The following is a 27,280-nucleotide window of genomic DNA, read 5'->3' on the forward strand; positions in this document are numbered from 1 at the left end:
ACCTTTTTCTCACCATTTCTGAGAATTTCTACATGATGAACCTGACAAAAGCATGTTAAAACCAAGTAGATCAAAACCTAAAATACAACCATGCAATGAAGAAATGCTTCCATAGGACTAGGCATAAAAAGAATATATATATATATATATATACATAAAACACATCCTGTAAAACAGCTACACTTGCCTACAGCACATGCCATTTGCACCAAAAACTAATATTTCGCTTTTCTTATTAATTACAATGATTAGCATGATAATTAGCACTTGTGATTTCTATTATACACAATTATTGACTTCACAATATCAAATGTGTCTTTTTTCATACCGGGTTTACACAGGTGATTCTCATGTCCACAGGAAACAAGGTATATATCTGCAGTGTATGAAATAAGCCAAAAACCCAGCCAGACATCAGGGCTGGTAACTTCAAAATGTTACCAGCCCAACATGGATTTAACCAGACCAGACACCAAGATAAGATGAATTTACTCAAATGTATGGAACATCTAAAAAAATTATCTGACTGGCTTGCTATAAATGTAGACCAACAGAAATCTAAGGCGGTCGGACGGGCCTTATTTCATACACTGATATCTGCAGTATCTTCATATGTATATGAAACAAGAAGACAAAGTCATCAATATCCCCCTCAATGGCAAAATACTCTTCATGATTATGAGAGTATTGAAAGGGTTTAAAAGTTCTGCTCCAGAAAGGAGCACTATCATCAATTTCAGGCTAAGTCAAACTTGTTGCCATGGAAACGCCAAAAATATTTTATTCAGAATTCCAAAACTACCAAAAGGCACCAGTACACCACCAGATCTATCTATGTGCCAAGTTTGGTGACGACATATTGAACAGTTTTAGAGTTCAGCTCCGGAAAAGAGCACTACCACCAATTTCAGTCTAAGTCGAACTTGTTGCCATGGAAACGCCAAAAATATTTTATTCAGAATTCCAAAACTACCAAAAGGCACCAGTACACCACCAGATCTATCTATGTGCCAAGTTTGGTGAAGACATATTGAACGGTTTTAGAGTTCTGCTCCGGAAAAGAGCACTACCACCAATTTCAGTCTAAGTCGAACTTGTTGCCATGGAAACGCCAAAAATATTTTATTCAGAATTCCAAAACTACCAAAAGGCACCAGTACACCACCACATCCATGTATGTGCAAAGTTTGGTGAAGAAATATTGAACGGTTTTAGAGTTCTGCTCCGGAAAAGACAAATGTGCACGGACGGACGGACGGAGTCCATTTTAATACCCCCCGCAAAATGCGTTGTGGGGGATAATAACCTTTTTTGTAACCAATGAAAAAGGCAAGCAAAAACACAAAGCAGTAAACACTGGTAAGCTAAAGATATACAACACATAGTTTCAAAACCAATCTGGCGTGAACTAGTCTACCTTCATTGTAACCTGGTCTGACACCCTATCCATCAGAACACCTGGATTTCCTTTACACAAAATCAAGTTAATCTGCAATAATCATGAAATGTTCAATTAGTACAGCCACAAAAATCAAACACACATCTTACTAAAATATGAAAAAGAATTCTAAAAACCTTTAATTTGATGAGTGTAAAAACCCACTCACAACATGACAAGCGACAGGTGCTGACTGGTTCGTGTTGACCGTCACAACTCCCACTGACACTGCTCTCTGCCCTAGTCCCAACACATCAATCCATGGTCACAACATATTTACCGTAATTTAATATGGAATATTTGAGGTAAACATGACACAAACCAAAGAACATTAAAAGGGCAGTTTGCAACAGCTGTTTTAGTCCTGTGACAGATTCAGTAAAACTTAAGAACTGGGCCTAGATTTTCGAAGCTCTCTTAACGCTAAGATAGTCGTAAGTGCCATGCATTAACATTAACTTACGATAATCTTAGCGCTAAGAGAGCTTCGAAAATCTAGGCCCTGGCGTGCAAGGCTCTTTGTTGAATGAGGTCATTTTTACATAAAATATTACAGCCTTGTACCTTGAGTATCACGATACAACACTAATGTACATCTAAAGTCAGCACCTTCTACAACATAATGTATTGCACAACATAAACATGTTACTGTCACCACAGCAGAGCATGTTGTTTCTCAGCCTCCATAAATAGTGTACAGTAGTGTCTAAAAATATGCATTTCCTCTCCTGCGAGACCAAGATTCAACATGCTCAACTGACATGACACTCATCAGCAGATGGGGGGAACAGATGGCCCATTTATCTATGGTGCCACAATTCTCAGGGTGTTTCCCTTGAGGGTACCAGAAACCTATGACTGTAGGTTCAAATCAGGGCTTGCCCTATGCTTGTTTTAAGTTTGTTAAAATGATACCATGTTTCATCAAAACAGTAAAGGTCTGTGACCTGCATCACTTCAGGCTGACACAACATGGTGTAGCTGAAATACTGTTCAAAGCTCAACTCATTCACTCATACTCAGCTGATACAGAGTAACTACAACAGCCGAGGTCTGACATCAATACTTCCACTAGTGCTCTCTGTGCAAATGATTAGCACTAAAAGATGATTGAAAAATTACTTTAACTTACCTGCACTATATTTCAGTAATAAATATGTATGATTACACAAGTTCCAAAAGAGCTGGATAAAGGAGTCCATATCTCGTGACAATCATTGATGACTTCATTCAGACAACTTATGAAAAGTAATGTTCTACTGAGAAATCATCTTTGTCATACACTGAACTATGCATATGGGATGTTTATGGATGGTGGAGGGGGCATGTAGACAAATGTTTTACAATTTCTTTTGCAAGCTATTAACTGTCACAAAAACAACGAAAATATAGTGTAATGAATGCCAATACTAAAAAAGAACATATCTTAAATGATATAAAACCATATGGTTCACATTGAAATTGTGTTTTGGTAAGAAGCATGTTAGCCCAAAATAAATAGTAGCACATAAAATCTTGCAAGAAAATTCCAGCACCACCTACCCATACCTCTCATACCCACAAGCTACAAAAGCATCATTTCTGAATTTAGTTGCATATCCAATAGTTGTAAAATAAATAAAGCCACATAGCATATTGGTATAAGGACATGTATATAAACAGAAAATGCTCTTACCAGCATACAGGGCTCTCAAAAGCCTTGACATTTGAAGTTAAGTCAGTATTAGCCTTATAAACATTATTCATCAATATTGTCTCAACTGATTAAACATACTGTTTTGCATGCAATATGAAGACTTAGCTGTAAACATATGTTCGGTAATGGATTATGTTCAGTTAATCATGGATGCCGGCTTCTGTCTTTCAACTCCCATGAAGTATGGATGGTGCAGAGCTGTCTTAGCAGAAATTCGTTTGCTTGGTTCATAACACAGCATTTGCTGAAACAGAAAAGCAGAGGGCATTAAAGAGATTATTAATCCACATTCACAAATCATGTCATGTTCAGCCTGTTTTACTGTCACAACTACTGTAAGAAATTATTAAGGAGTGTCTTTTCACTTACTGCCAGCAAATCAGTTCCTTCAGCAACCAAATTTGGAACAACAGACCCAACGTTCCGATGAGCCCATTTAGGAAATGAGGACTTGAAATCTGGAAGCTGTGTGACTCCTGGCCAGACTGTCTCATCAGGAGTTCCTGAAGAGTGGAAATCAATTGGTTGTTTCAAATGTCTTTGAGAAGCATTTAGAAGTTGGATCATTAAGGAAGGGTAACAATACATGGATTACAACTTCTTTATTACAGTAGGTGAGACATTTCTTGTTTTTTAGAAACCTTGCTCCTACTATAATAAAGAAATTATTTCATCCTATATTCCATATATTGTTATCCTTCCTTGCTTGTTTCAAATTGATTCTCCTCTTACTAAGAAGCTGATTGTCATATAAAATGTCCTTGAGATGTTCAACACAGTTGGAGATCATCAAAAAGAATGCCCCATGAAAAGTTGATAAAAACATATTCTAATCATTTCAGTAAGAAAGTACATGAAGTTTTGGAATTTGAAAAGCAGACTGAACCTTGGTAAACTAAGCCTCAAAGTTCACCCTGATTTCATAGGTTTCTGTGCTCCATTGAAGAAGCATACAAAGATATTTGAACAAATATCTAATATATGAGAGATGCCAGGATATACATAAGTATGAGATTACCGGTCTCTGACCAGCTGAGCAAACTCACCTAATGTACGAAAAACACGAAAAAGTTGATCAATTTCTGAATCCCCAGGGAACAGTGCTCTCCGAGTGATCTATACAAACAAAGGACAAGTAGGTTAACAGACATTAGTATCCAGCCCATAGTAGCAGACTGAACCTATGTTGCTTCCTCGAGGCCCTCTCCCTCAAGGCACAGGTCAGTTGTTTAGGATTCAATTATTATTTATACATAACCAACTATAATGCTGCTTTTTAACATGACATCAGCAGCTCAAATTTTATTGTTAAACTGTCTTAACGTAATGTTGTACATAATTTGGTTGTCTATTTGTTATCAATGACATGAATATAAGTAGTTTCCCCTTGTTATTGAACAGGAACTGTCAGAAGAGCTGAGTGATTGAGTGTACCATTTCAGCGAAGATACAGCCCAGACTCCATACATCAACTGGGGTTGAATAGAATCTGCTACCAAGAAGGATTTCAGGGGCTCGATACCACAGCGTGACCACCTGTTGAAACAATAATCATCAGTGATGCATATCAAAGCCAAATAATCTCATACTCTCAAGGCTAGGTAGTCCAACTGATAGTGCAAGGTACACCATCAATGTTTCCCACTATCTGATATAGCTCAAAACAAAAGTCAACATGCAGAAGTTCTTAAGGATGTGAATACTAATCATGATTATGGCTCAAGTAAGTGATAATCTCTACATAAGGAATGTATCAGAAATATATGATCCCCTGGCAAAGGAGTGTCATGGGCAAAGCAAGCGATAGAACTATCATTGTCACTAGGTCAGATTATAACATAACTTGATCCATCATTTTCATGATATCTCAAAATAGTCTGGCCATAGTATAGTATAGAATAGTCTTGCCATATGATTTGTACCTCCATACAGTAACACTGGTGGTGGTATAAGCCATAACACAATATAAGTAGAAACTGGTTGAATTGTACATATTTCATGAATTTTTTGGTTAATGATATTATGTTTGAATATTCCATCTTAAGAATTAAAAGATAATATGTCAAAGCTTACTAAAATGGAGCAAATAAAATCTGTAGCTTACTTCCTTTTTCCATTAATGTTTTTGCAACCATTTGGTACATTTTGACAAACTAGTTAGAGCAACAGTGAAGGCAGAATACATGGATATCGAATGCTGTAATCAAGGATGGCAACAGGAAAATCAATTTTCAGCTGAAAACTTAATATTATGTCATCAAATTGAGGGGGGTGAGGGGGATTCAACAGATTTAGACGATTCACAGAATTGATCAATTTGAAACAAAATTTGGCGGAACTCCACGGAAAATTGCCATCACTGTGTAATATAAGACAGAAGAAACATCCTCTACATGCTATATAGCCCTGTCTCTTTCAACCCTACCAAACAGGGCTGTGCGATATATCCGGTTTACCGGTTCAGGCATGAAAACGATACGTATTGCGATACGCTGATCGAAAACCGGTATTTTCCGACATGCGTTCCAAAAACTTCGTAACACTCGGAAATCTTCGGGTATTTCTGTTTTTCACACCGGAAGTCATGCTTTCGCATCGTAATATATCGCAATATGAATGTTCTCTGCAATGCCTACCCCTACCGATTTACCTCATGTGTGTAAGTTCGCACTGGCACACCGAAGGCACGGGCTAGACCAAAGTCGGCTAGTTTGATGTTTCCCTCTGTATCAATGAGGAGGTTCTGTGGTTTCAAATCTCTGTGCAGGACTCGGTGGGAGTGGCAGTAGCCGATTCCTTGCAGCAGCTGATGCAGGTAACTCTGTAACCATGGCAGCAAGTATACAAACCATCCCAACACAAAGGCTCAGGTTGAATAACAGCCATATTTGGACTTATAGGAATATATCACTTTGCAGAGGCCGAAGAATTTGAATCGTTCTTGATATCTAATATTTACAAACGTCTCACATCTCTATTTGCCCCCATTTTTTACTAATGACATAATCTAATCAACAAATACTGCCAAAATGAGAAAAAAAGCCATATATTTTTATCCCACCGGCATGTAATGCGGTGGGATATAGTCGTCACCCCGTCCTTCCGTAATCATTTTGTTTCCGGAGCATAACTCAAACACCGTTCAATATTTGTCATCAAAAATTAGAAGATATGTCAAACATAACCTAAGGTGGTGCCTTTTGCTATTTACAGATTATTGTCATTTTAATTTTTCTCGGTTTCCATGGAAACGTTTTGGACTTAGTCTTAAAGAGGGGTGGGCTTCGTTTCCGGCGCATAACTCAAAAGCCGTTCAATATTTTTCAACAAGACTTGGTAGATATAGCAAACAGATCCTAAAGTGGTGCCTTTTGCTATTTGCAGATTTTTGGCATTTTCATTTTTCCCGGTTTCCATGGAAACGATTCGTACTTAGTCCCAAAAGGGAGGGGTGGGCTTCGTTTCCGAAGCATAACTCAAGAAACGTTCAATACTTTTCAACAAAACTTGGTAGATATATCAAACAGAACCTTAAGTGGTGTTTACAGATTTTTGTGATATATTATTTTCTCGGTTTCCATGGAAACGATTCGGACTTAGTCCCAAAAGGGAGGGGTGGGTTTTGTTTCCGGAGCACAACTTGAAAACTTCTTAATATCTTTCAGCAAAACTTGGCAGATATGTGAGGCAGATCCCAAAGTGGTGCCTTTTGCTATTTGCAGATTTTTGTCATTTTATTTTTCTCGGTTTCCATGGAAACGATTCAGCCTTATAGTCTCAAAAGGGCGGGTAGGTTTCGTTTCCGGAGCACAACTCAAGAACTTCTTAATATCTTTCAGTAAAACTTGGCAGATATATGAGGCAGATCTTGAAGTGATGCCTTTTGCTATTTCCAGATTTTTGTCATTTATTTTTTTCATGATTTCCATGGAAACGATTTGCACTTAGTCTAAAATCAAGCTGGACTTGAAGTAACTGTCAGATGATTTGTTCTTTCAAAGATATGGGGGCCGGGGGGATATGTCATCTTCTGATGACTCTTGTTTAAGCTTGTGATACAACATATTGTATTCATACACATTTCATAAATCACATGGGGCAATAAGCTTGTTCATGTTCCAATATTAGAAACTGCTTCCTAAAAAAATCTAAATTAATACTACCTGACACATTTTATCTATATCAGTGCAAATTGGTGAAATTAACAAAGTCTGATTCCCATTCCAATGAAAACATCCTGAAACTGGTATACCCATTTGCTTGAACCTAAATCTGTGCTGATCCTTAATGTTAAAAGGGTGCTTATCCTACTTTGTAAATCTTATCCAAAGAACATCTATCCTGACGATCATATCCATCACAAGAACAAAGATAGAATAATGACTAGCAGTGCTTCAGATAAACAGAAGTATAATTATCTTTAGAACATTTCTGAGATTGAATAGATAAAGAACTGTAACATTTAATCATGTGAGCCCACTGTAAGGTCTGCTGGCATTTTTGATATGGTTGTAATCTGCAATCCATCCATATTTGTCTAGCTTTCATCCTCACAATGTGTCAATACAGTATTTATCATGAGCAGTAACAGAAGCCACTGTTGATAAAGGTGATTGGTCAGATTTGGGGATAAAGGACCAAGGGATCCATATTGCTCACACATGGATGGTCAATTGTATCTTTTGGGGGTCAATAACACACACACCCCACCCCACCCCAAATGCCCCTAGACTAAAATCCTTAAATTTCGACGATTCAAATTTACATCAATACCTTGATAAGAGCTGGTGATAGGCCTGCTGATGGGGCACAGTCCATGTATTTCTTCAAATCTTGATTTAAATACTCAAACACCAAGTAAAGCTTCATCTCACTGTGGACAACATCCAACAACCTGGAAAACAAAAAGAAATTGAAGTTGCATCAAGTCATCAAAGACTCATCCTTATTTAACTACAGTCAAACACTGCTTTATCAAAGTAGGAGGGACCTGTGAAAATAATCTGAGTTATTCAAGGTTCAAAATACCCAAAAATAATAAACAAAGAAAGAATGTGCAGGCACAGGTTTACTGCAAGTAAACCCAATGTTTGACATGTCAAACTTCAACATCACAGTGTTTGACTGCATGTGCCACCTATATCTTATGCATGACTACTGGCTAGCGACCAGTTATCACCGCGTACCAGTTATCGCCAACACCTGGATGTAGTGCTTGCGCAGACAGCTTGATTTGAACTCTTGTAGCCTATCGCTTTTGTGATGTGTCAATGTGTGAAATACGACAGAAGTACAAGTCAAGCTCTCTGTGCAAGCGCCTCAGCCAGGTGTTGGCGATAACTGGTCGCTAGCCAGTACATCTTGTAACATTCACATTCAAATTAGTGTCAAGGATGAGCATCCTGAGATTTGAAGCGTCACGAGAAAACATATCTACCTCACTACATTTGGATGATCCAGTTCCTTCAGCAAGGAAATTTCTCGGATAGCTGTGCTTGGAACACCCTCTGATTCACTAAAGATACAATAAGATCATCAATCATCATACATCTACATGATTTATGTGACATTACATGCCATGGAGAGATCCTTGGAACTAAAACCATATCCAGAGCTAAAACTATATCCAGTCATGAGTTTGTCATTTGGGTTAAACAGTAGAAGACCATGGACATTTTCAAGCAAAATAACACATAATGTCAAAATGTTAGTGAAAAGTTCTTTTCATATTGATCGTTCTATAACTATTTATTTGACAAGGCATTTACAGAAAGAATAAATCTTTGATAAAGTAACTTGAGAAAATCATTCAACTGTCATATTGGATTTGACAACATTGAAATCTAACTGTCTGTGTTTCCGTCTAGGTCTGTGTAATGCGGTACTGTCATTCAGACGAATTAACAATATTCTGTCGTCTGTCAACGAAAGTGACAATCGCTTTCCGACATTTCTACATGCACAGCAAACCAATCATCGTATACATACTTGCAAGTTGCATCATGATCATTCACAAACATCGAAATGTTATAATATCTAATATGTCACTAATGACACCAAAAACAAGTAATATCTTACGCATCCAAGCGTATCTTCTTCAAGGCCACAAGCCGGTTGTTGATTTTGTCTCTCGCTTTGTATACCACTCCATATGTTCCTTCACCAATCTTCTCAATTTTCTGAAAGTTTTCCATCGTCAAAATATGTGCTCAGCGTATTGTCAGTTAAACTTTCTTCAAATTATTTCCGATTAAGACCCATTTATGGCCGCGATGATATCTTTCAGTCTGTTGTTGTTTCTGAATGGCAAATGTTCCATTTCCCGCGCGATTCGGCGTGGAGAACGCATGTTCGTTTCTTTGATTGGTTGGTTTACGATAGTTTAAAGGTCATAGAAAGTTGAACAGAGTCAACAGGAGGAGTTAGGCCACGATCGCTATATTTTGATTGGCTTAGACACACGAGTCAGGGTGGAGTTGGTAGTTTCCCGCGTGAGCAGACGATAACATTTCATTTAGTAAACATTGACACGTTTCCAAGCCGACAGAGCGACTAAAGTTTGGAAATCAACCATTCTTTGCAGATATGCAGTACACAATAGTGTATATGACGAAGGAATGATTTAATTACAATATGCAATACTCCCCCGTTATTGTATCGCAGGCATGTATAGTTTGATGTACATATTCGTACATTCTCGCTGTACACACGTACGTTCAGTGTTCTTTTTGCGACGATTTGTATGTCATTGAAAGCTTCCCAACAATATGTTTGACATGTTTATGTATTTTAAAAGATGACCTGTGCTTTCTCTCTTTTGAGAATGTACACATGTATTCTTGTTCTTTCGCTGACTGAAACAAAATGATTTGTCCGTCCACCCCGGTTTGTTTACAAATATTTAATAATTTATGGCCGGGGGATGGTGATGTTGATTTTAATTAGGTGTTTCACCCATTTTGTTTTGGGGAGGTCATAAATTTTGTACACATTTACGAGGGGGGTCAGCAATTGGACAAAAAAATATTTTAAAATAATGCTAAAAATATGGGGGAGAGGGGTAGTCATTGATGTTGTACATGACATGCAGGGGATCACCTACTTTGTACATAAATTTTAGTGGGGGGTCATTCATATTGTCCACGTTAAACCATAAAAATCATTATCACACACACGCGCACACACACAGCCATAAATTATGAACAGTCCCTTCTATATCCCAGACGGCCTTCACAAGTCACTTATCTAAAACACATCAGTATCTGCAGGTGTCCACGGTATGACACCCGGCCACTGCTCCATGACAGTTGTCCAGTGTATATATACATGTACATATCTTCCTCTCTTGCATGACAGACTCGTGAAGATCCAGGTTAGAACTGATCTTCAGTAACCCATGCTAGTTGTAAGGAGCAACTAACCGGATTGGGTTGTCAGCCTCACTGACTTGTTTGACACATGTCATCATAGGTTGATGCTCTTGCTGTTGATCACTGGATTGTCTGGTCCAGACTACATGTATTTACACACCACTGACATATAACTGGAATATTGCTGAGTGCAGCATAAAACTAAACTCACTCACTCACTCATTACAAATATCAAGTGTATGAAACCCTCACCTGCATGCCACAGGTGTGTGGTGGAGTCAGCAAGACATGTGTCCAGTGAAAGACACTACGTCCTGATTAACATGTCCAGTGTATGTCACACTCTCCTACATGACATGTGTCCAGTATGTAACACCATCCTCTGTATGCCAGGTGTCCAGTGTGTCACAATCTCCTACATGACATGTGTCCAGTATGTAACACCATCCTCTGTATGCCAGGTGTCCAGTGTATGTCACACTCTCCTACATGACTTGTGTCCAGTATGTAACACCATCCTCTGTATGCCAGGTGTCCAGTGTATGTCACACTCTCCTACATGACATGTGTCCAGTATGTAACACCATCCTCTGTATGCCAGGTGTCCAGTGTATGTCACACTCTCCTACATGACTTGTGTCCAGTATGTAACACCATCCTCTGTATGCCAGGTGTCCAGTGTATGTCACACCTCCTACATGACATGTGTCCAGTATGTAACACCATCATCCTGTATGCCAGGTGTCCAGTGTATGTCACACTCTCCTACATGACTTGTGTCCAGTATGTAACACCATCCTCTGTATGCCAGGTGTCCAGTGTATGTCACACTCTCCTACATGACATGTGTCCAGTATGTAACACCATCCTCTGTATGCCAGGTGTCCAGTGTATGTCACACTCTCCTACATGACTTGTGTCCAGTATGTAACACCATCCTCTGTATGCCAGGTGTCCAGTGTATGTCACACTCTCCTACATGACATGTGTCCAGTATGTAACACCATCCTCTGTATGCCAGGTGTCCAGTGTATGTCACACTCTCCTACATGACATGTGTCCAGTATGTAACACCATCCTCTGTATGCCAGGTGTCCAGTGCATGTCACACTCTCCTACATGACATGTGTCCAGTATGTAACACCATCCTCTGTATGCCGGGTGTCCAGTGTATGACACCCCCTCCTTCATGCCACAGGTGTCATATGGATGTCAGCTCTTTGTTAACTTAATCCCAAATCCATACAGAATGCACATTCATTCATGAAAGAAGACTGATCAACTGATATAAAAGTAACTCATGTTTTATTGAACAAACACACAATGAGTTCTCCATTACAAAATGGACAAAGATACAACACCTAACGAGGAACCAAAACATGTTTAGTCTAAACTGCTCTTGGTTGACCATCACAAGAAAATGCTTGACAAGCTGTCAGTGTGGGGCACTGTCCTACATAGTACTTGATGAACCACGCATTAAGACAGGCCTACCCCAGTGTCCCAACAGGAATACAGCTTTCCACTGAAGATGAAGGAACCTCCACAGCAATATTAGTCATTTGCTTTAACAGTATATCAAGGTGCGATTCTCTTGAACACATGCGCTGACAGTGAGAATGTAATGGATATGAAAGCATTTCATCGGTGAGTTGAAAAGCAATAATGTCTGCTTTAACACCAGACAACTGTAATGGCTAATAGTAGTTTACTGACAGGGTAATAGTAGTACAGTTACATTTGCCATGGTTATGGCACAACAATCTTAAATGCAAGTCACAAAAACAACAATGAAGGTGTTTACCATGTGTCATTAAGAAAAACTTCACAGCTATACAAAACAATGAACACAACATATGTAACACTTGCTGGTTGATTCCACATACAATGTCAATTAGAAAAAGAAAAAATTGAAGATCACCTGAGGGATAGACCCCAAGACAATCACTGAGATGGACTGTGAAGATCGCCAGAGGGATACACCTCAACACTGTCACTGAGATGGACCATGAAGATCACCAGAGGGTTACACCCCAAGACCATCACCATGATGGACCGTGAAGATCACCAGAGGGATAGACCCCAAGACCATCACTGAGATGGACCATGAAGATCACCAGAGGGATAGACCCCAAGACCATCACCATGATGGACCGTGAAGATCACCAGAGGGATAGACCCCAAGACCATCACCATGATGGACCGTGAAGATCACCAGAGGGATAGACCCCAAGACCATCACTGAGATGGACAGTGAAGATCACCAGAGGGATAGACCCCAAGACCATCACCATGATGGACAGTTAAAATCACCAGAGGGATAGACCCCAAGACCGTCACTGAGATGGACAGTGAAGATCCCCAGAGAGATAAATCCCTAGACTGTCCCTGAGATGGACCGTGAAGAACTCTGCGGACAGGTGTTGATGACATCAAAAAGCATAACTTCAGCACACACTTCTAGTGATGGGCCTTGAGGACAATTCTGTGGAGGTTGATTACAATCACACCATTATCTGCTGCCAAGTACCCAGTTACAACATGAAGGGGAATACAATCATAATGTCTAACGTCATGTCTGTTCTTTTAAGTGTTGAGTAGTTGCAGGAACAACCAAAATGTATTCTCCTTTGATGAATACATTTATCATTAAGTACAATGATGAAATTATTCTCAAGGAAAACCTATTGAGATATTTTCACATCAAATCAGAACATTTTTGGTTTCCTTATTGACATCCTGATCATGTCCTGTCTCAGTCCATGGCCCATACATTTCCTCTATTAGTAATACATAATTCTGTATGAAATCTGGGCCACGGCTCATCCAATTCTTGACAGGACAAAGAAGTAAACACAGTGACACATGAACCAATAGAAGGTGTTTGAGCTAATGATGACTTCTGTCCATGAAATGGGTGAGCAGCAAGTCATCATCAAGGTTGTGTTTTGAACCACTAATGCACAGGTGATGGGTAGCACCAGGGACCAATTTCATTACATCCAGGCTGCACCAGTGCAGGTAGCTTTTATTGTCAGGTTGCACCAAGTACAGGTAAACTTTTCTACCACAAGTGCATGGCAGCAGCTTTATTGGTGCAAATTTTCAGCATTAAATATGTCTTTTCCATTCGTGTGTATCGGACGAATCAATTACCAAAATGTCTGTTTTCATACTCATTAATCGGTTAGGTAGCCCGCATCACGTACACAATTTTGTGACGTTTTATGTAAGGCCAGATGTCACTATTTTTAATGGTGGACAAGTTCATTTTGTCAAGCGGAAAGGAAATTAAATTTATGAATGAAAATATCAGTTAAAAGGCAACAATCTATCAAGACATCATTTCAGACATTGAGTAATGTAAGCCTTTCTGGGAAGTGAAGCTGGTTATGAATATTCATCTCACTTTGCTGATAAAGAATCGTCTTGTCAGTGACAGCGATAGTATTGACAATAAGATGGTACAGGCAATATTTAGATGGAGCAACCTGACTAATCCACCTTGGTTGCACCTGGGGCAAGTGGTGGAAAAAGATGAAATTGTACCCTGAGCACACATTAGAAACCTAATCCTTGCTGCTACATTACACAATGAGGGGTGTGCATAAAGGTGTATGAGGCTCACAAGCTAAACTTAATAGTCATTTTCGACCAGAAGACCTGGATTGCTGATTTGGCTCCCGAGACAAAAATTCTTGCTGTTGAGACTGCGATCAGCTTGCTACACTGCCCGAGTCTGGCTGGGGCTGTCTGGTTACTGTCTACTGTTACTGCCATCTTGCCATTTTCTGTGACAGATGATAGAGTCTTTTCACTCCCACTCTCATTCTCTTCATCTTTCTTATTGGAATCGGTCTTTGTCTCAGAGTCTTGTGATTCTGAAACAGTAAATAAGTTTGGCTTGATAACTGTTGATTTTAACATACACTAAATTGTCAATTTCTTCAACATGCTAGAAATATGTAGACCTCTAACAATTTTCTCAGTGTGAATAGTTTGAAAGTGATGCCTTAATAAACAGTAATGATCATTAAATTTTTGTTCTTTCCTTGGAATTAGTATTATCATATCCCACGACGAGTACAAAGACATCAAATCCCATTGAGGGGAACTATAAACACCCTCACCTATAAGATCTCCCACGCCAACCTCTTTCATTCTCGCGTGCAGTTCATCAACCTGCCTCTCCCTCTCTTTACCCTCTTCCTCCTTTTTCTGTTCCTCTTCTGCTTTCTTCTTCTGTGCTTCCTCCTGCTGTCTCTTTTCTTCTGCCTCTCGCTGCTTCCTCACTTCCTCTCGTCTCACAAACTCTTCTGCAAGAAACAAGGCAATCATTTCTGACGTGGCACGACTCATGCAGCACACTTGGTGCAAACAAGATTTTAATTCAAATGCTGTTTAGCAGTCTGTGACCAAAACTAGACAACTTCTACCCAGATAATTATGATGAATTTTATATTGTTCTTATAAACATAATAATTGTTTACCATGACCAAAAGTATTCATGATATTATCAGCAAAAGCAATGTTTCAATATATGGAGCAACAATGAAACCGTAGCTTCACAAAACAATGAAACCCCTCTTAAGTATACTTCTCCAGAGTTATGTCCCTTTCCTGATGTCACACCTGTGGTATGTCAGCATCATACCCATCCACTGGGTATGAAACAACTGGTAAAGATCAACAACTGGCATTTCTTCATGCTCACACAAAATCAGTGCCCTGTGACCTGTCCTACAATTATTAGCATAGTACTCAAGACAATAACATAATCCTTCACAAGGAGCATGTGTGCCTTACCTGCTAACTTTTTACAGAACTTCTTGTGTGTGAACCAGTGTAGTTTCTGGCACTGTTGGTTGCAGTAACCCACCTAGTGACAACACAAAACATTGTCAGGTATTTCAATATGACTTACAGCACAGGTGAAATGACATGTTGTGCATAATTAAACGGCTAAATCACTGAAACACAAAGCAAGAAAATACACACCATCCTGGGTGCTTCCTGAAGAAAACCATCAAACAATTGCAGTTGGATCGTGAGTACTGACATCAATGCAAGTTAAAATTTGGAAAGTGCTCATTTAAAATGGGGAGTGGTGGGGTGTTGCGTTCATGGACAAAAATCTGATGTAAAATGATAATGCAGAAAGTCCACTTCCTTAGTGCTATCATGAGTTTATATTGATCTCTCTTAAATGTTGCAGACACTACCCCAAAATATACTCACTTTCCAAATTCAAGAAAGAAAAGGGAAGCTGATCAGTTAACTTAACATTCATTATGCATAATGTCTTCATAGTTACTTAATGTGATGCCTACAACTAAAATCTGCTGATATCACTCTCACCATTTTACAAGCCGAGCACTTCTTCTCCGGGTTTTGTGTCCCACACGTGGAACAACTGGTTTCCTCATCCCAGCCGTACTGCTGGCCATTGATGCTCGCCATCAACATGGACAGGGCTGTCACACCTTGGCCCTGGCAACAGTTGTCATGTAACTATTAACATCAACAGTCACTTCAGTCTCCCTGGCAACAGTTGTCATGTAACTATTAACATCAACACTTCAGTCTCACTGGCAACAGTTGTCATGTAACTATTAACATCAACACTTCAGTCTCCTGGCCTGGCAACAGTCCCTATTCTCCACTTCAGCAACAGTTGGCATGTAACTATTAACATCAACACTTCAGTCTCCCATCAATAGTGACTTTACAGTCTCCCTGGCAACAGTTGTCATGAAGCTATCACATCAACAGTCACTTCATACAGTCTCCCTGGCAACAGATGACGTGTAACTATTACATCAACAGGGACTTCACACAGTTCTGAGTATACTGACTCTGAGCCATTCGTTTCATGTGACTCACCATCTGGACAGGGGCAATCTGCCTGACGACCTGTTGCAACAACTGAGACTCAACGTATGGAAACTCCTTCAGGGACTGGCGAATCAAACGTTCCTGCTTCTCAGGGAACCCATCATCATCGCGACCCTTCAATAAGCTGAAGCACATAAGAGTTGTCATGGCATAATAAAAATTACTAAAGGTGTAATAAATACACAAGAAAGGTCCCTTTTCTGGGAAAATAAAGAACTTCATAGGTTTTCTGAGAATAATTGTCCCGATTCAGACACTATGTCTATCACTGTGTAAAGTGTTATTTTATGTCATAAAATGTATTTTGAGTTAGGACAAGAGTTACCTCCCTTTGACCACACTTTTCACCGTGTACGTAACATCTACAGTAGAACAGAGTTAGCTCCCTTGAAATGGCGCTGCAATCGCCTACGCTTAGGCGACAAGACATGCACGCTTCCACTGCTTTGCACTTGACAAAACTTTGCATAGTTTTGTTTCTAACCTACGAAGATTGCAGAAGGGGAGGTGAAGCCAAAACGCAAGGGTGCAGGTGCAAAGAGGCCAGAGATTTTAGCGCATTGAGGGGTTCCCTAGGTCAGTTGGAAAACTTTGGACATTATCCAGTGTTTAGCGGAACGTGGGGGTCATTGCCGCTGAGGGAAGAGACAGAGTCGGAGCTTGAGGCACAATGTGCTTCGTTAGAAGAGACAATGTGTCGCCTGCAGTTGCAGGAAAAACGACAGGAACTGCAGTCTCAGGCCGATGGGCTGACAAGCAAGTTGGAAAAGGACCAGACCGCAAAATCCAATAGCTCGGAAATTCAACATGGCGGCGATTGGCAAGGTCAACATACGCTTCGACAAGCTAGGGATCACCCCACTCAAAGAGGTAATGTGCCTCTAAAACGTAAAATTTCTGACTATCTATGGATAGATTCCCTTGATATGGACCTGAGTACTGTTGAAATTGCCGAAGGTATAACTTTAGGCATGAATACAAGGTCAAGCGGAAAATGGAGTAAAATTGAGTATGTCTATCACTGTGTAAGCTTAAGATTAAGAAAACAGATGTAGCAAGGGAAGTAACTCTGAAAAGTGAGTGCGTGAATACAGTTTTACGCCGCTTTTAGCAATATCCTAGCAATATCCCAGTGGGGGACACCAGAAATGGGGTTCAGTCATTGTCCCCATGTGGTGAATCAAACCCAGGTGTTCGTCTTGATGAGCAAACGCTTTAACCACTAGGCTACGCCACCACCCCTTACTCTGAAAAGAGTTGTGGCACTACTTTTAAAGCTTGGGCTTCGTCAGTAGTTTCTGTGAAAACATTTCCCCATTTCACATAGAATACACTAAGTTGCAAAGTATGGAAAATAGGTCTTCAGCAACCCACGCTTGCCACAAAAGGCGATTATGCTTGTTTTAACAGGAGACTAACGGGATCGGGTGGTCAGGCTTGCTGACTTGTTTGACACATGTCATTGTATCCCAAATGCGCAGTACGATGCTCATGCTGTTGATCACTGGTTTATCTGGTCCAGACTTGATTATGTTCAGACCGCCACCATATAGCTGGAATATTGCTGAGTGCGGTGTAAAACTAAACTCACTCACTCACTTATTTGTGGCACCTCTTTCTACAGTTGTGTTGGTTCATTTTTGTACAGTGTGCTTACATGAAGAAAGACATCTTGAACTTGACTTCATGCTAGTGAATTAAAATAGCTTATGACTAATATTTGCTGCTCTCTGTATGAACTTGACCTTTCAATCCCAAAACAACTGCTGTGCCTGGTGGTTACCTGTCAAGCTAAAAGGCCTGGATAAATTTCACAGAACTATGCATTTCTGAAAAAACAGGTCAACTCTTGGTGCTACAGGTCAACATAGGAGATAGATAAACTACTCACCTCTTGATCCATTGGTCGACAGCTCCTTCCTTCTCCTGGGCAGCCTTAGCTGTGTTCCGGATGACTGTGGCCAGGTAGTGCAGCTTGAGTGCCAGCACATCATTGGTTTCCCGGGACTTCATGTTCTTCTCCACCAGCAAGTCCAGGACCTTCGTCACCTTGTACCACTCTTCCAGGAGCTCCTTGTGATCCTTCACGTACAGTGTGATCTGCAAACACACACCAATAGCTCCTGTAGGTAGTAGCATCAATTATCCCAGGACAATGAAATGAACAACTTGGTATACCATGAACAAGAGTGAGAAGGAAGGAGTAACAGTTTGTCTAATAACAAAAGAAGCATCATACTGATCAGTGGATCATGTGATGCGAAAGGGAGACAACTCTGAATACCAAAGGTGACCAATGTGTGTACATAAGAAGGGCATTTGTTTCACTTTTACTGAGTATGAGTGAGACCAATATGTACTGAATTTGGCAATGGGTCTCACCTTTACTGGGTGCATATTGACAGAGTTCACCAGGGTCAGTAAAGAGGGAGCAATGGCAGCAGGCAGCTTAGCTTCTTTTTCCAAACCTGCAAAATAATTCACACTCAATCCATATACTGTAGTTTTGTTGTCAATGTCAGTTCTTTAATGTTTGCACAAAATGTTTATTAAATGAATTGTGATCTTCTGTTCCTTTTGAAACAAAAAATGGTATCTGAACAGTCTATTTGAAGGTTTTGGTGTAAATTAAGTCTCATAGTCACCTTGTGGCACAGTGTAGTAATCGATGTCTTCTTTGGGGAAGAAGTTATTAATGACTGAAACACACTGATGTTGACCTGAAATAGACAGAGTTAGAAACCTATACAAGCATGGCATACAAGAACATATGGCATGGAGGTATAACTAAGTACATTACGTCTTTGACTAACACTTTTACCTACTTTCACCGTTAGTGAGAAATGAAACATCTTAAGATAATTAGTCAAGTATCCAAGTGAAAATCAGAGATATGTGTTAATTCTACCTACCGACAAAGGCTGCCATCTGAGAGGCTGTTCTGTTGACTGAATTTATATGATGAACCTTCGCCCCTGCCTGCAGCATCAATCTGGTCACCTCAGTGTTACCTGCAAAACACCAGTGTCAATCTGGTCACCCTATATTACACTTAATACACAGCTTCTATCTGGTCAGCACAGTTTGACCACTGACAAGTTTTCTTGAAGCTATGGAAACAAACTTTTCATCTTTTCTGTTTTCAGAAACTGGATTTTTTTTATCAAATACCAGATATGGAATATCTTACATTAATACTAATCTCAAGTAATGATTTATCAGCCAGAAAGATTTTGCTCAGAACCTTCACAGATATGCAGAATGTAAGCCACTTTTTATCTATATGAAGCAAAAAATATTTCAGTAACCATGATTTTGTATTTTCAGAATCTAACCTGAAAGAGCAGCAAACATTAAGGCAGAGTAACCGTTGTCATGGTAATTTGAGTTGACATCAGCTCCATGTGCCAGGAACACCTCGCACATTTCATACCTCCCCTTGAAGGCAGCATGTTGCAGCAGGGTCATCCCAGTCTGAAACACACAACGCACATCTAACAATAGACAGAGACACAGTGAGTTCACTATCAACATTACTGAAGGGAGGCGGATCAGACAGTATGTGACTATGACCTCTTTGTAAGCAGAGACTGAAGATAAATACTCATTTACATGAAAACTGGAAATTTTAACTATGAATTGTATATTTATACTTATCCTATCTCACGTCTTGTACTCTCTCTCTCTTCAAGTAGCCTGAAGTCAACCGTAGATAGCGCTACACACGGGAGGCCTGTTACGAGACTCGCAACTAATGTGCTTTTGGTTCTTCAGAACCCCATGGTCTACTAAGCAAAACGACTCCCAGGGAGATGGGCACTCCCGAGAAAGTGGTGTTCGACCACAACCTTCGTATGAGACGAAAGGATGCAACTTTGTCAAGCAAAGCTCGCCTAGTCATGATTTACAGATTTACATGCCCCAGTAAATGAAAGCCTTTCCACCTTAATCTGGCCCGCTCCTGCTCATTCAGACGGACGGTTGGATCAGGACAGGGCATCGGCGATGACGTTCTTGACTCCGGGAATATGTCTGGCCTGTGCTACGATGCCGAGAGAGTCTATGAGATGGAAGAGCCCATTGAGCCAAGATGGTTGATGTACCAGACCTCTGTTGAGTTGTCCGATTAAATCATTAGACTGGTGGATTGAAGCTCCTTCGCCCAATGGTTGATGACTAAAGTGACAGCTTTGAATTCTAGCTCATTGATGTGAAGAGCCTGTTCGGCGAATGACCACTGCCCGGCCACTTGACGATCGAGATGGAGGGCACCCTAGCCCCTGAGAGACGCATCGATGAACAGACTCCTGCGCAAATGTTCTGTTTGTTGTGCCACCACTGAAGGAGCGGCTGAAGAGACTCGAGAAAACGAATGAGCGCTTTGTGGTTGTTGGCCTGAAGGTACGGATGAAGGAACCTCTGAATGGGCCAAATTTGAAGTTGTCTTCTGTAACTGTAAGTCAGAGCCTGAGCCGAGGTGAGGAGGAATCCAACGCTGTATTTTGAGACACCTGTCTTGGGGCACAAAAATCATCAGCAGACGGGTGTCAAACACTGCACTGATGAACTGTAGCGTCTGGGGATTAACTCCGATGTCCTTACATTTATCAGCCACCCTAATTGCCGAAGTAGCTTGGTGGTGAACTGAAGGTGATGTAAGAGGACAGCCGGATCCTGCTGAGCCTGGATGCAATTGTCGATGTAAGACTTGAACGTTATCCCCCGACTATGATAGAAACGTACAATGAGCTCTATTATCCAAGTACAAAACAGGTGCTGGGCTGAGAGACTCTAACGCACATTTCTTGAGCAACGTCTCCATCGTGGTTTTCACTGTGAAATCTGGTGAGATGGAGCGAAAGTCAGCGGTGGCAATCCGATGACCGGCATCTCATAACCATGAGTCAACGTTGAGAGAACGTACGGGTCGTTGAGGATAATCCAACTGGGGACTAAGAGTCCCAGTCTTCCGCCTACGGGCGTATCTCAGATCAGCACAACTTGGGGCGGAAGGTCCTAGTTGTGCGAAGAGTTCAGCGAGTCACTGATGCCCAGGGCCAGTACCAGAGTCAAATCTGGAGAGGCACTTGGAGGAGCTACCACGGCCTTGCTTCCTTCACCGTCCACGTTCAGAGTTGCCTCGAAAAATATCCTTGAGTTAGGGGTTAAGGAAGTGAACTGCGCTGTAAATGTGAGTTAACTGCGCTGTGCGCCTTTGCTTGATGGTTTCCTGTAACTGTTTTCTTTTTCAGTTTCAAGAGATCCATCGAAACTTCAAACTGAATCAATTTTGTACGTAAAAATAATTTAAAAATTATGCTTAGAAATTATGGGTAGGGGAGGGGGTCATTGATTGTGTACCTAAATTGGGTGTGTGTGTTTCATTCACATTGTACATGCTTCTCCACAAAAATCATCATCACCCCCCTAGCCATAAATTATGAATGGTCCCTTAGACATTCCAGAATTTCTCATGTCCAGTTTTCAAATTTGAGAATCGTTCAATCATTCTTCAAAGCTTAGTCTTGGAACAATAAGTTGGATGGTGGTCCACAGTTTAAAACTGGAGCTATTAAGCTAGGGAACTGCACTTTCTGATAAGTTAATGTTGATTTATTGTTCATTGTTCCGTCAGTCTCCATGAAAGGTCATTCTGAGTTATCTTCTCTTGTGCAGCTTTAATGAGATTGACTTGCCTCACTCAAAACACCTGACTTCATGTTACTGTTCTCTAATATATACAAAGAAAACAGCAGCTTGTGTTCACTTATTTCTTCACTTGATGAAATACAACATATAAGTAGTCCTACAACACATTCATACTTGAATCATGTATGTCCACTTGGAATCAAAAGATTCTTTCAGGTTGTGGGGTATATTTTAAACAAAGTACCTCCCAGATATCATTTTGGTACATATGGACGAAATTTGATGTGATCTCAAAATATATTGATCAAAAGACTCAAGATTTGTTTGAACAAAAACATCACAGAATTTAAACAACAGACACTAGTGCAATAGTTTAAATTAGAAGGTAACTGTGGTTTATGTTAGTATCTACCATAACTTCCTCACCTGGTCAAGACAGTCAACACGAACATCTGGCTCTTTCAGTATTGCTCGAATCTCCTCCACAGTTCCTAAAGACAGAAAAACAACAAAGTATTATTGCACAACAACCCTTGATTAACTATAGAATCATACCTAAATACGAGGGATGCTAATACGTTTTCAGACAAACATTACTTTCTCAAATGCCATCATTCCCCTTGGCTATTGGTTTTCCTTAGGTATACATTGCACTATTACTCCTTTAGATTCTGTCAGTTGGGCACTAAAACCAATGAGGAGACAGTTGCAGGTGACTCGCAAGTGTGTCATATGTTGTATAAGCTCATGCAGTTTGCCTTCACAATGATCAGTCATGACAAAGATCATATGAAGTTTTTTAGACCTGGCGTTTTATGTTTAGATTTTGTAAGACTAATTTTTCAAATTCTCAAACAAACAAATCAGTGATGTCATTCTTTTTTTTTTGCTAACATCAATTGATACCTGTATTGCACAATTATTCGTTGTTTGTTGAGACAAATCTCTGTAATTTACTGTTTGTTTTAAGAGTATTAACCTGGATCCCGTTGTATCATTGCTTCATTAACTAATGTCAACATTAAACCCTAATGATACATTAAATCCTTAATGCGTCATTAGTTAATGGCATCATTAAAAACGGTTGTATCAAACACTTATTAGCGCATCATTATCTAATGACGTCCTAATGTAAATATTTTCATTAAACTCGGGGATTCCCCTAAATATTTCCCACAATTCTGCAACGTAAACATGTAAGCGTTACTCTCGGTCGTCTGTCAAAATGGCATCTTTACGGCTAAACCTGTCAAAACAAACATTTCGGCTGTGAAGAAACACGCCTAAATAATTCTGAAACGTTGTCTAAACCTAGAATCGGTTGGGATGTTCAAAATACAAGAACATTTCGACTGCATATTGGATAGTGTTTACAAAATCAAGTTTCGCTAAGGCCGGTCATATGACGCCTATTACATCACATATATTTCATATTCAGTTGTGACAAATAAATCGCTGAATTCCTCATACATTTTAGAATCAACTTACAAATGGTCTTTGTCACTAAAACAAAGTGTCTAGAAAAAAAACGAGAAATATTGGGTGTGAAAACGGAGCGTCATAACACAGCGCTTGCTAGAAAAGTAAACAAAGCGAAAATCAGATTTTATACTGGGCAGCATTTTCTCAAGTTTTGGGACATCAGTTTGTCTATTCGTAGCATGCATGAGCTCAATACTTTTAGTATATGCACGGAAAGAGTATCATAGCAAGAACTAGAAAATTAAAAACAGATACAATACTGAAATATGTAATTTTTATGATAAAATTAAATTAATATTTTATACTTATCCTTACTCATGAGATGAAGCAAATAATCATGAGTCAGGATAAGGAAAAGTTTGATATATTCATACAATTATTGGCATTTCTGACTTTTTCAATGAAAACAATAAAAACAAATAACCATAAGCAGATAGTCAGAATGTTTCCGATTACTTACATCATACATTTATGGACAAAGGTTCCCTCGCAAAATCGTGGGCAGCCATATCCACGAAGCCGCCATTTCATGAGAAACCGGTCATCGGTAGTGATATCATACGTCAACATTGTTCGAAATATGTAGCAATTTCTTTGAGGTGAAGGTCGGTTGAATAAGAGTAAACACAATCACACTGTCCTGCGGATTACACTTTTATTACTACTGTATACTTTGCATATCATTCACATATGGTTCAATTTCATTATCAACATTTAGTATTTTAAACCTACCCGGGTAAGTAAAACTGACATAATAAATAAAAATGATTTATTTCATGAAATGTATATATGCACACGCTTTTAAAGGATATGTCTTGTTCATTGAATTTGTTTATGGTGTGTTATAGACAAAACAGTGGCGTATAATCATTGGCAAGGTGCGCGTTTGTCACAAATGTTTTGACTATCATTGTTTTCGATAATTCCGTGAACAAAACATCATGAAAATATAGTGTCCTCATTCATAGCAAATTTTCGCCAAGTGATCTGAGTTACAGTGACTTAGTATGAAGTATAGCGGAGTGAGGCTACCTTATCTTTATAAGTGTATGACCTTTATGTAGCCATTTGACGTCATAGGGGAAAATCCATTTTCAACACATATTGTGAGTCGCTTTTAAGATTGAGTGTATAACGTTATACATAAGCACACCAACTAATTTAATACATACCTATGTCATTCAGGTATCAGGTAGAATTTTGTTCACTCACACTTTCCGTAAAGATGCCAAATTGAAAATATAGTAGCACAGTGCTTTTATCAGTGCACGATAAAAAGCAGAGAAATTTACTGTTTTTAACCCATAACAAAATTAGGAGTAACATTTAGCAGTGTCTACTTTTCAAACTGAGTTTATACCATGAGATAGGACATTTAATACTCTACATTTCTGTGTAATTTTATAGCTGTAGGTAGATCCAGTGCGGTGCAAATGAAATTCTGGCGCAATGTTCACTTTTCCAGGAAGTTTAATGACGCTCAAATGATACCTCAGGACCTTCATTAAGTTAATGACGTACTAATGACAACAGAGCATCATTAAAACGTTAGTACAACAGAATTTAATGATACATTACTTAATGAACGTTTAATGGCACGTTAATGCTTCATTAAAGTTGATAGGATTAATGCATGGTCCCTTTATATTTAGTATCTTTCAAAAATATACTGTCCGAATTTATATAAAAAATTAAATCAGACATATGACGAACTGTTGATCAAAATGTAATAGTTATAACCAACTGTTAAAATCTAATGCTCTCCAATTACTAATAAAGTCACGGATGTACAAATCATTTTAAATCTGTGATAAAGGGCTGGCAAAGGACGTTGGTGTGCTCCAGATATCTCACATCCCCAGTTTTATCATACTGAGGTCAGAGGCAGTATGAGAACTATTTGTCAGATTTGAATGCAGCAATAGTTAGGACTTGTTGTTAGAAATAATATATGAACTGATAAACAAAGTGAGTTTGCATTATTTTATTGATCTGATGCTATCTGAGACTTACAATGTCTTGTGTTGCCGTAGGAAATGCCATGACAATATACTGATTTTTCCCGTTATCTCCCATAATGTCAATTTGTATTGCAATTGGAGATTAAACAAATGATGCTGTTCTAAACTATCACTGCAAAATGTGTCAGTTAAAGGTATTTGCTGCAATGAAGGTATAATGGATGCTTGATTCTGAAAGTAGTAACAGCAGCTGAGGCAGAGAATTCTGCTTTATTGCTTTGTCTACTTTGCAGTTTTTGACAAAATACATTTACAATTAATATATTCAATTTAAATTTTAATACTGGAAACTTGTTAATGGTAAATGTTGTTTTGGAACTGGAGTTTGGTACATATCTACAATATACTGTCAGGGGTGGAAATAACCCATTGCCCGACGTCCGAGTCCAGTGTTTTTTTCTGTCGGGCAAGCAAATTTGTATATCACACTGTACCGGTGTCCAGTTGACTTTCCAATGTTATTTATGTTGTTTATTTTAAAAAATCAACAAGAAAACGGCCGGTATAGTGGAAAAATTATCAGGGCAAGTGATTTTACATGTGCCACTGTTCCGGAGTACACTAGCAATTTTAAAGTTATTTGCACCCCTGAATACTTTAACTAGATTATTACGAAGACTTATATAAAATGAGCATTGCACTCAGTAACAAAGTTACTGTAGGGGCAACCTGCATATGAATGACACTGAAGTTAGTGATGTTCAAGCTGTAACAATGTGTGAATTAGGTGCAAATTGGGCCCCCTTCCAACCTTCATCAATATTCACACTTAGCAGCTGACACAACTCAGCTAAACCCTCACTCAGCAACAATGAACCCTACCTCTGCAACAATGCAGTTTACAGGGCAAGCCTTACTCATGCTAATTGGCTAAAGCTGAACATTGCTTTCAACTCGCAGATCTCCCATACCTATTGGATTCTCAGGGTTAGTTGTGTTCGGATTGATTGTTCTATCCTCAATCCTTGGATTTCCATAATCAAACGTAATTTAAAGGGAAAACAACTGATAAACTTCCGATTTTCACGAAAGAAAAAAGCTACACACAGGTAAACAATCATGAGCTGAGGACTTGGTGAAAGAGCATAAATTATTTGGAATAGCACCTGTTGTCCTGTGCTAAGGTGTCGGTAAGGTGTTAGCTAAATAAGTAACTAGGTCTATTCCGCACATGGCTCGAAATGAAATCTGAAAAGGGTGATGGTAAAGTGCACTACATCCCCAAAATCACCAATAAAACAATAATGACTCATCGAGTCGTATGCAAAAGTCATAACATGTCTTTGCAAGGGGTATAGAAGGACATTCTGGAAAATTCTGATAAATGAGCATATCATGGTGGAACGTCTCGAGCTAAGCCAAATACGTCAATCAGAAAAAAAGACATCGAATAACCATTGGCAGCTCTAAAAATATCGTGTCATGTAAATGAATGGCAACATCGTGCCAAGCAATTTAGTATTTACTAATATTGAGTGGAAAAATCATTGACAACCTCATGGGTACCGGGCAAGCGTGGTTAGTGATCTACGCAAAACCAGGAAGCAAGTAACGTTGTGTGCATCAAATACATAGATAATATTACGAAGTATAGACATACACACCAAGTTTCTCCAACAAGAAAATACTTACCTTTGAGGACGATATCAAATAGTTTTTTCTCGGAATCGGACAGCTCTCCCTTCTTGTTCGGCGCCATGTTGTCTAATACTCTACTCTCGTCACAAAT

At 39.4% G+C, this 27,280-nt stretch overlaps 2 protein-coding genes across 2 annotated transcripts; both read right to left on the reverse strand.

Moving 5' to 3' along the window:
* Window positions 1-1,306: 1,306 nt before the first annotated feature.
* Window positions 1,307-9,481, reverse strand: LOC124278617 (cyclin-dependent kinase 2-like). The gene is made up of 8 exons (XM_046714378.1): window positions 9,213-9,481; window positions 8,572-8,649; window positions 7,908-8,028; window positions 5,785-5,955; window positions 4,569-4,670; window positions 4,181-4,250; window positions 3,504-3,637; window positions 1,307-3,378 (listed from the first exon to the last, which is right to left on the reverse strand). The coding sequence occupies exons 1-8, from the start codon at window positions 9,326-9,328 to the stop codon at window positions 3,271-3,273; spliced, it is 900 nt and encodes a 299-aa protein (XP_046570334.1). The 5' UTR covers window positions 9,329-9,481; the 3' UTR covers window positions 1,307-3,270.
* Window positions 9,482-11,792: 2,311 nt separating this feature from the next.
* Window positions 11,793-27,263, reverse strand: LOC124278618 (ankyrin repeat and MYND domain-containing protein 2-like). The gene is made up of 12 exons (XM_046714379.1): window positions 27,184-27,263; window positions 22,475-22,539; window positions 19,735-19,873; window positions 19,312-19,410; window positions 19,045-19,119; window positions 18,782-18,867; window positions 18,291-18,499; window positions 16,388-16,523; window positions 15,863-15,994; window positions 15,311-15,383; window positions 14,635-14,820; window positions 11,793-14,385 (listed from the first exon to the last, which is right to left on the reverse strand). Exons 1-12 carry the CDS (start codon window positions 27,248-27,250, stop codon window positions 14,129-14,131), a joined length of 1,524 nt encoding a protein of 507 aa, XP_046570335.1. The 5' UTR covers window positions 27,251-27,263; the 3' UTR covers window positions 11,793-14,128.
* Between the last annotated feature and the right edge of the window lie 17 nt (window positions 27,264-27,280).

The sequence above is a fragment of the Haliotis rubra genome, unplaced genomic scaffold, assembly GCF_003918875.1.
Source record: "Haliotis rubra isolate DU_JTF1 unplaced genomic scaffold, ASM391887v1 Scf24, whole genome shotgun sequence".
NCBI classification, from domain to species: domain Eukaryota; kingdom Metazoa; phylum Mollusca; class Gastropoda; order Lepetellida; family Haliotidae; genus Haliotis; species Haliotis rubra.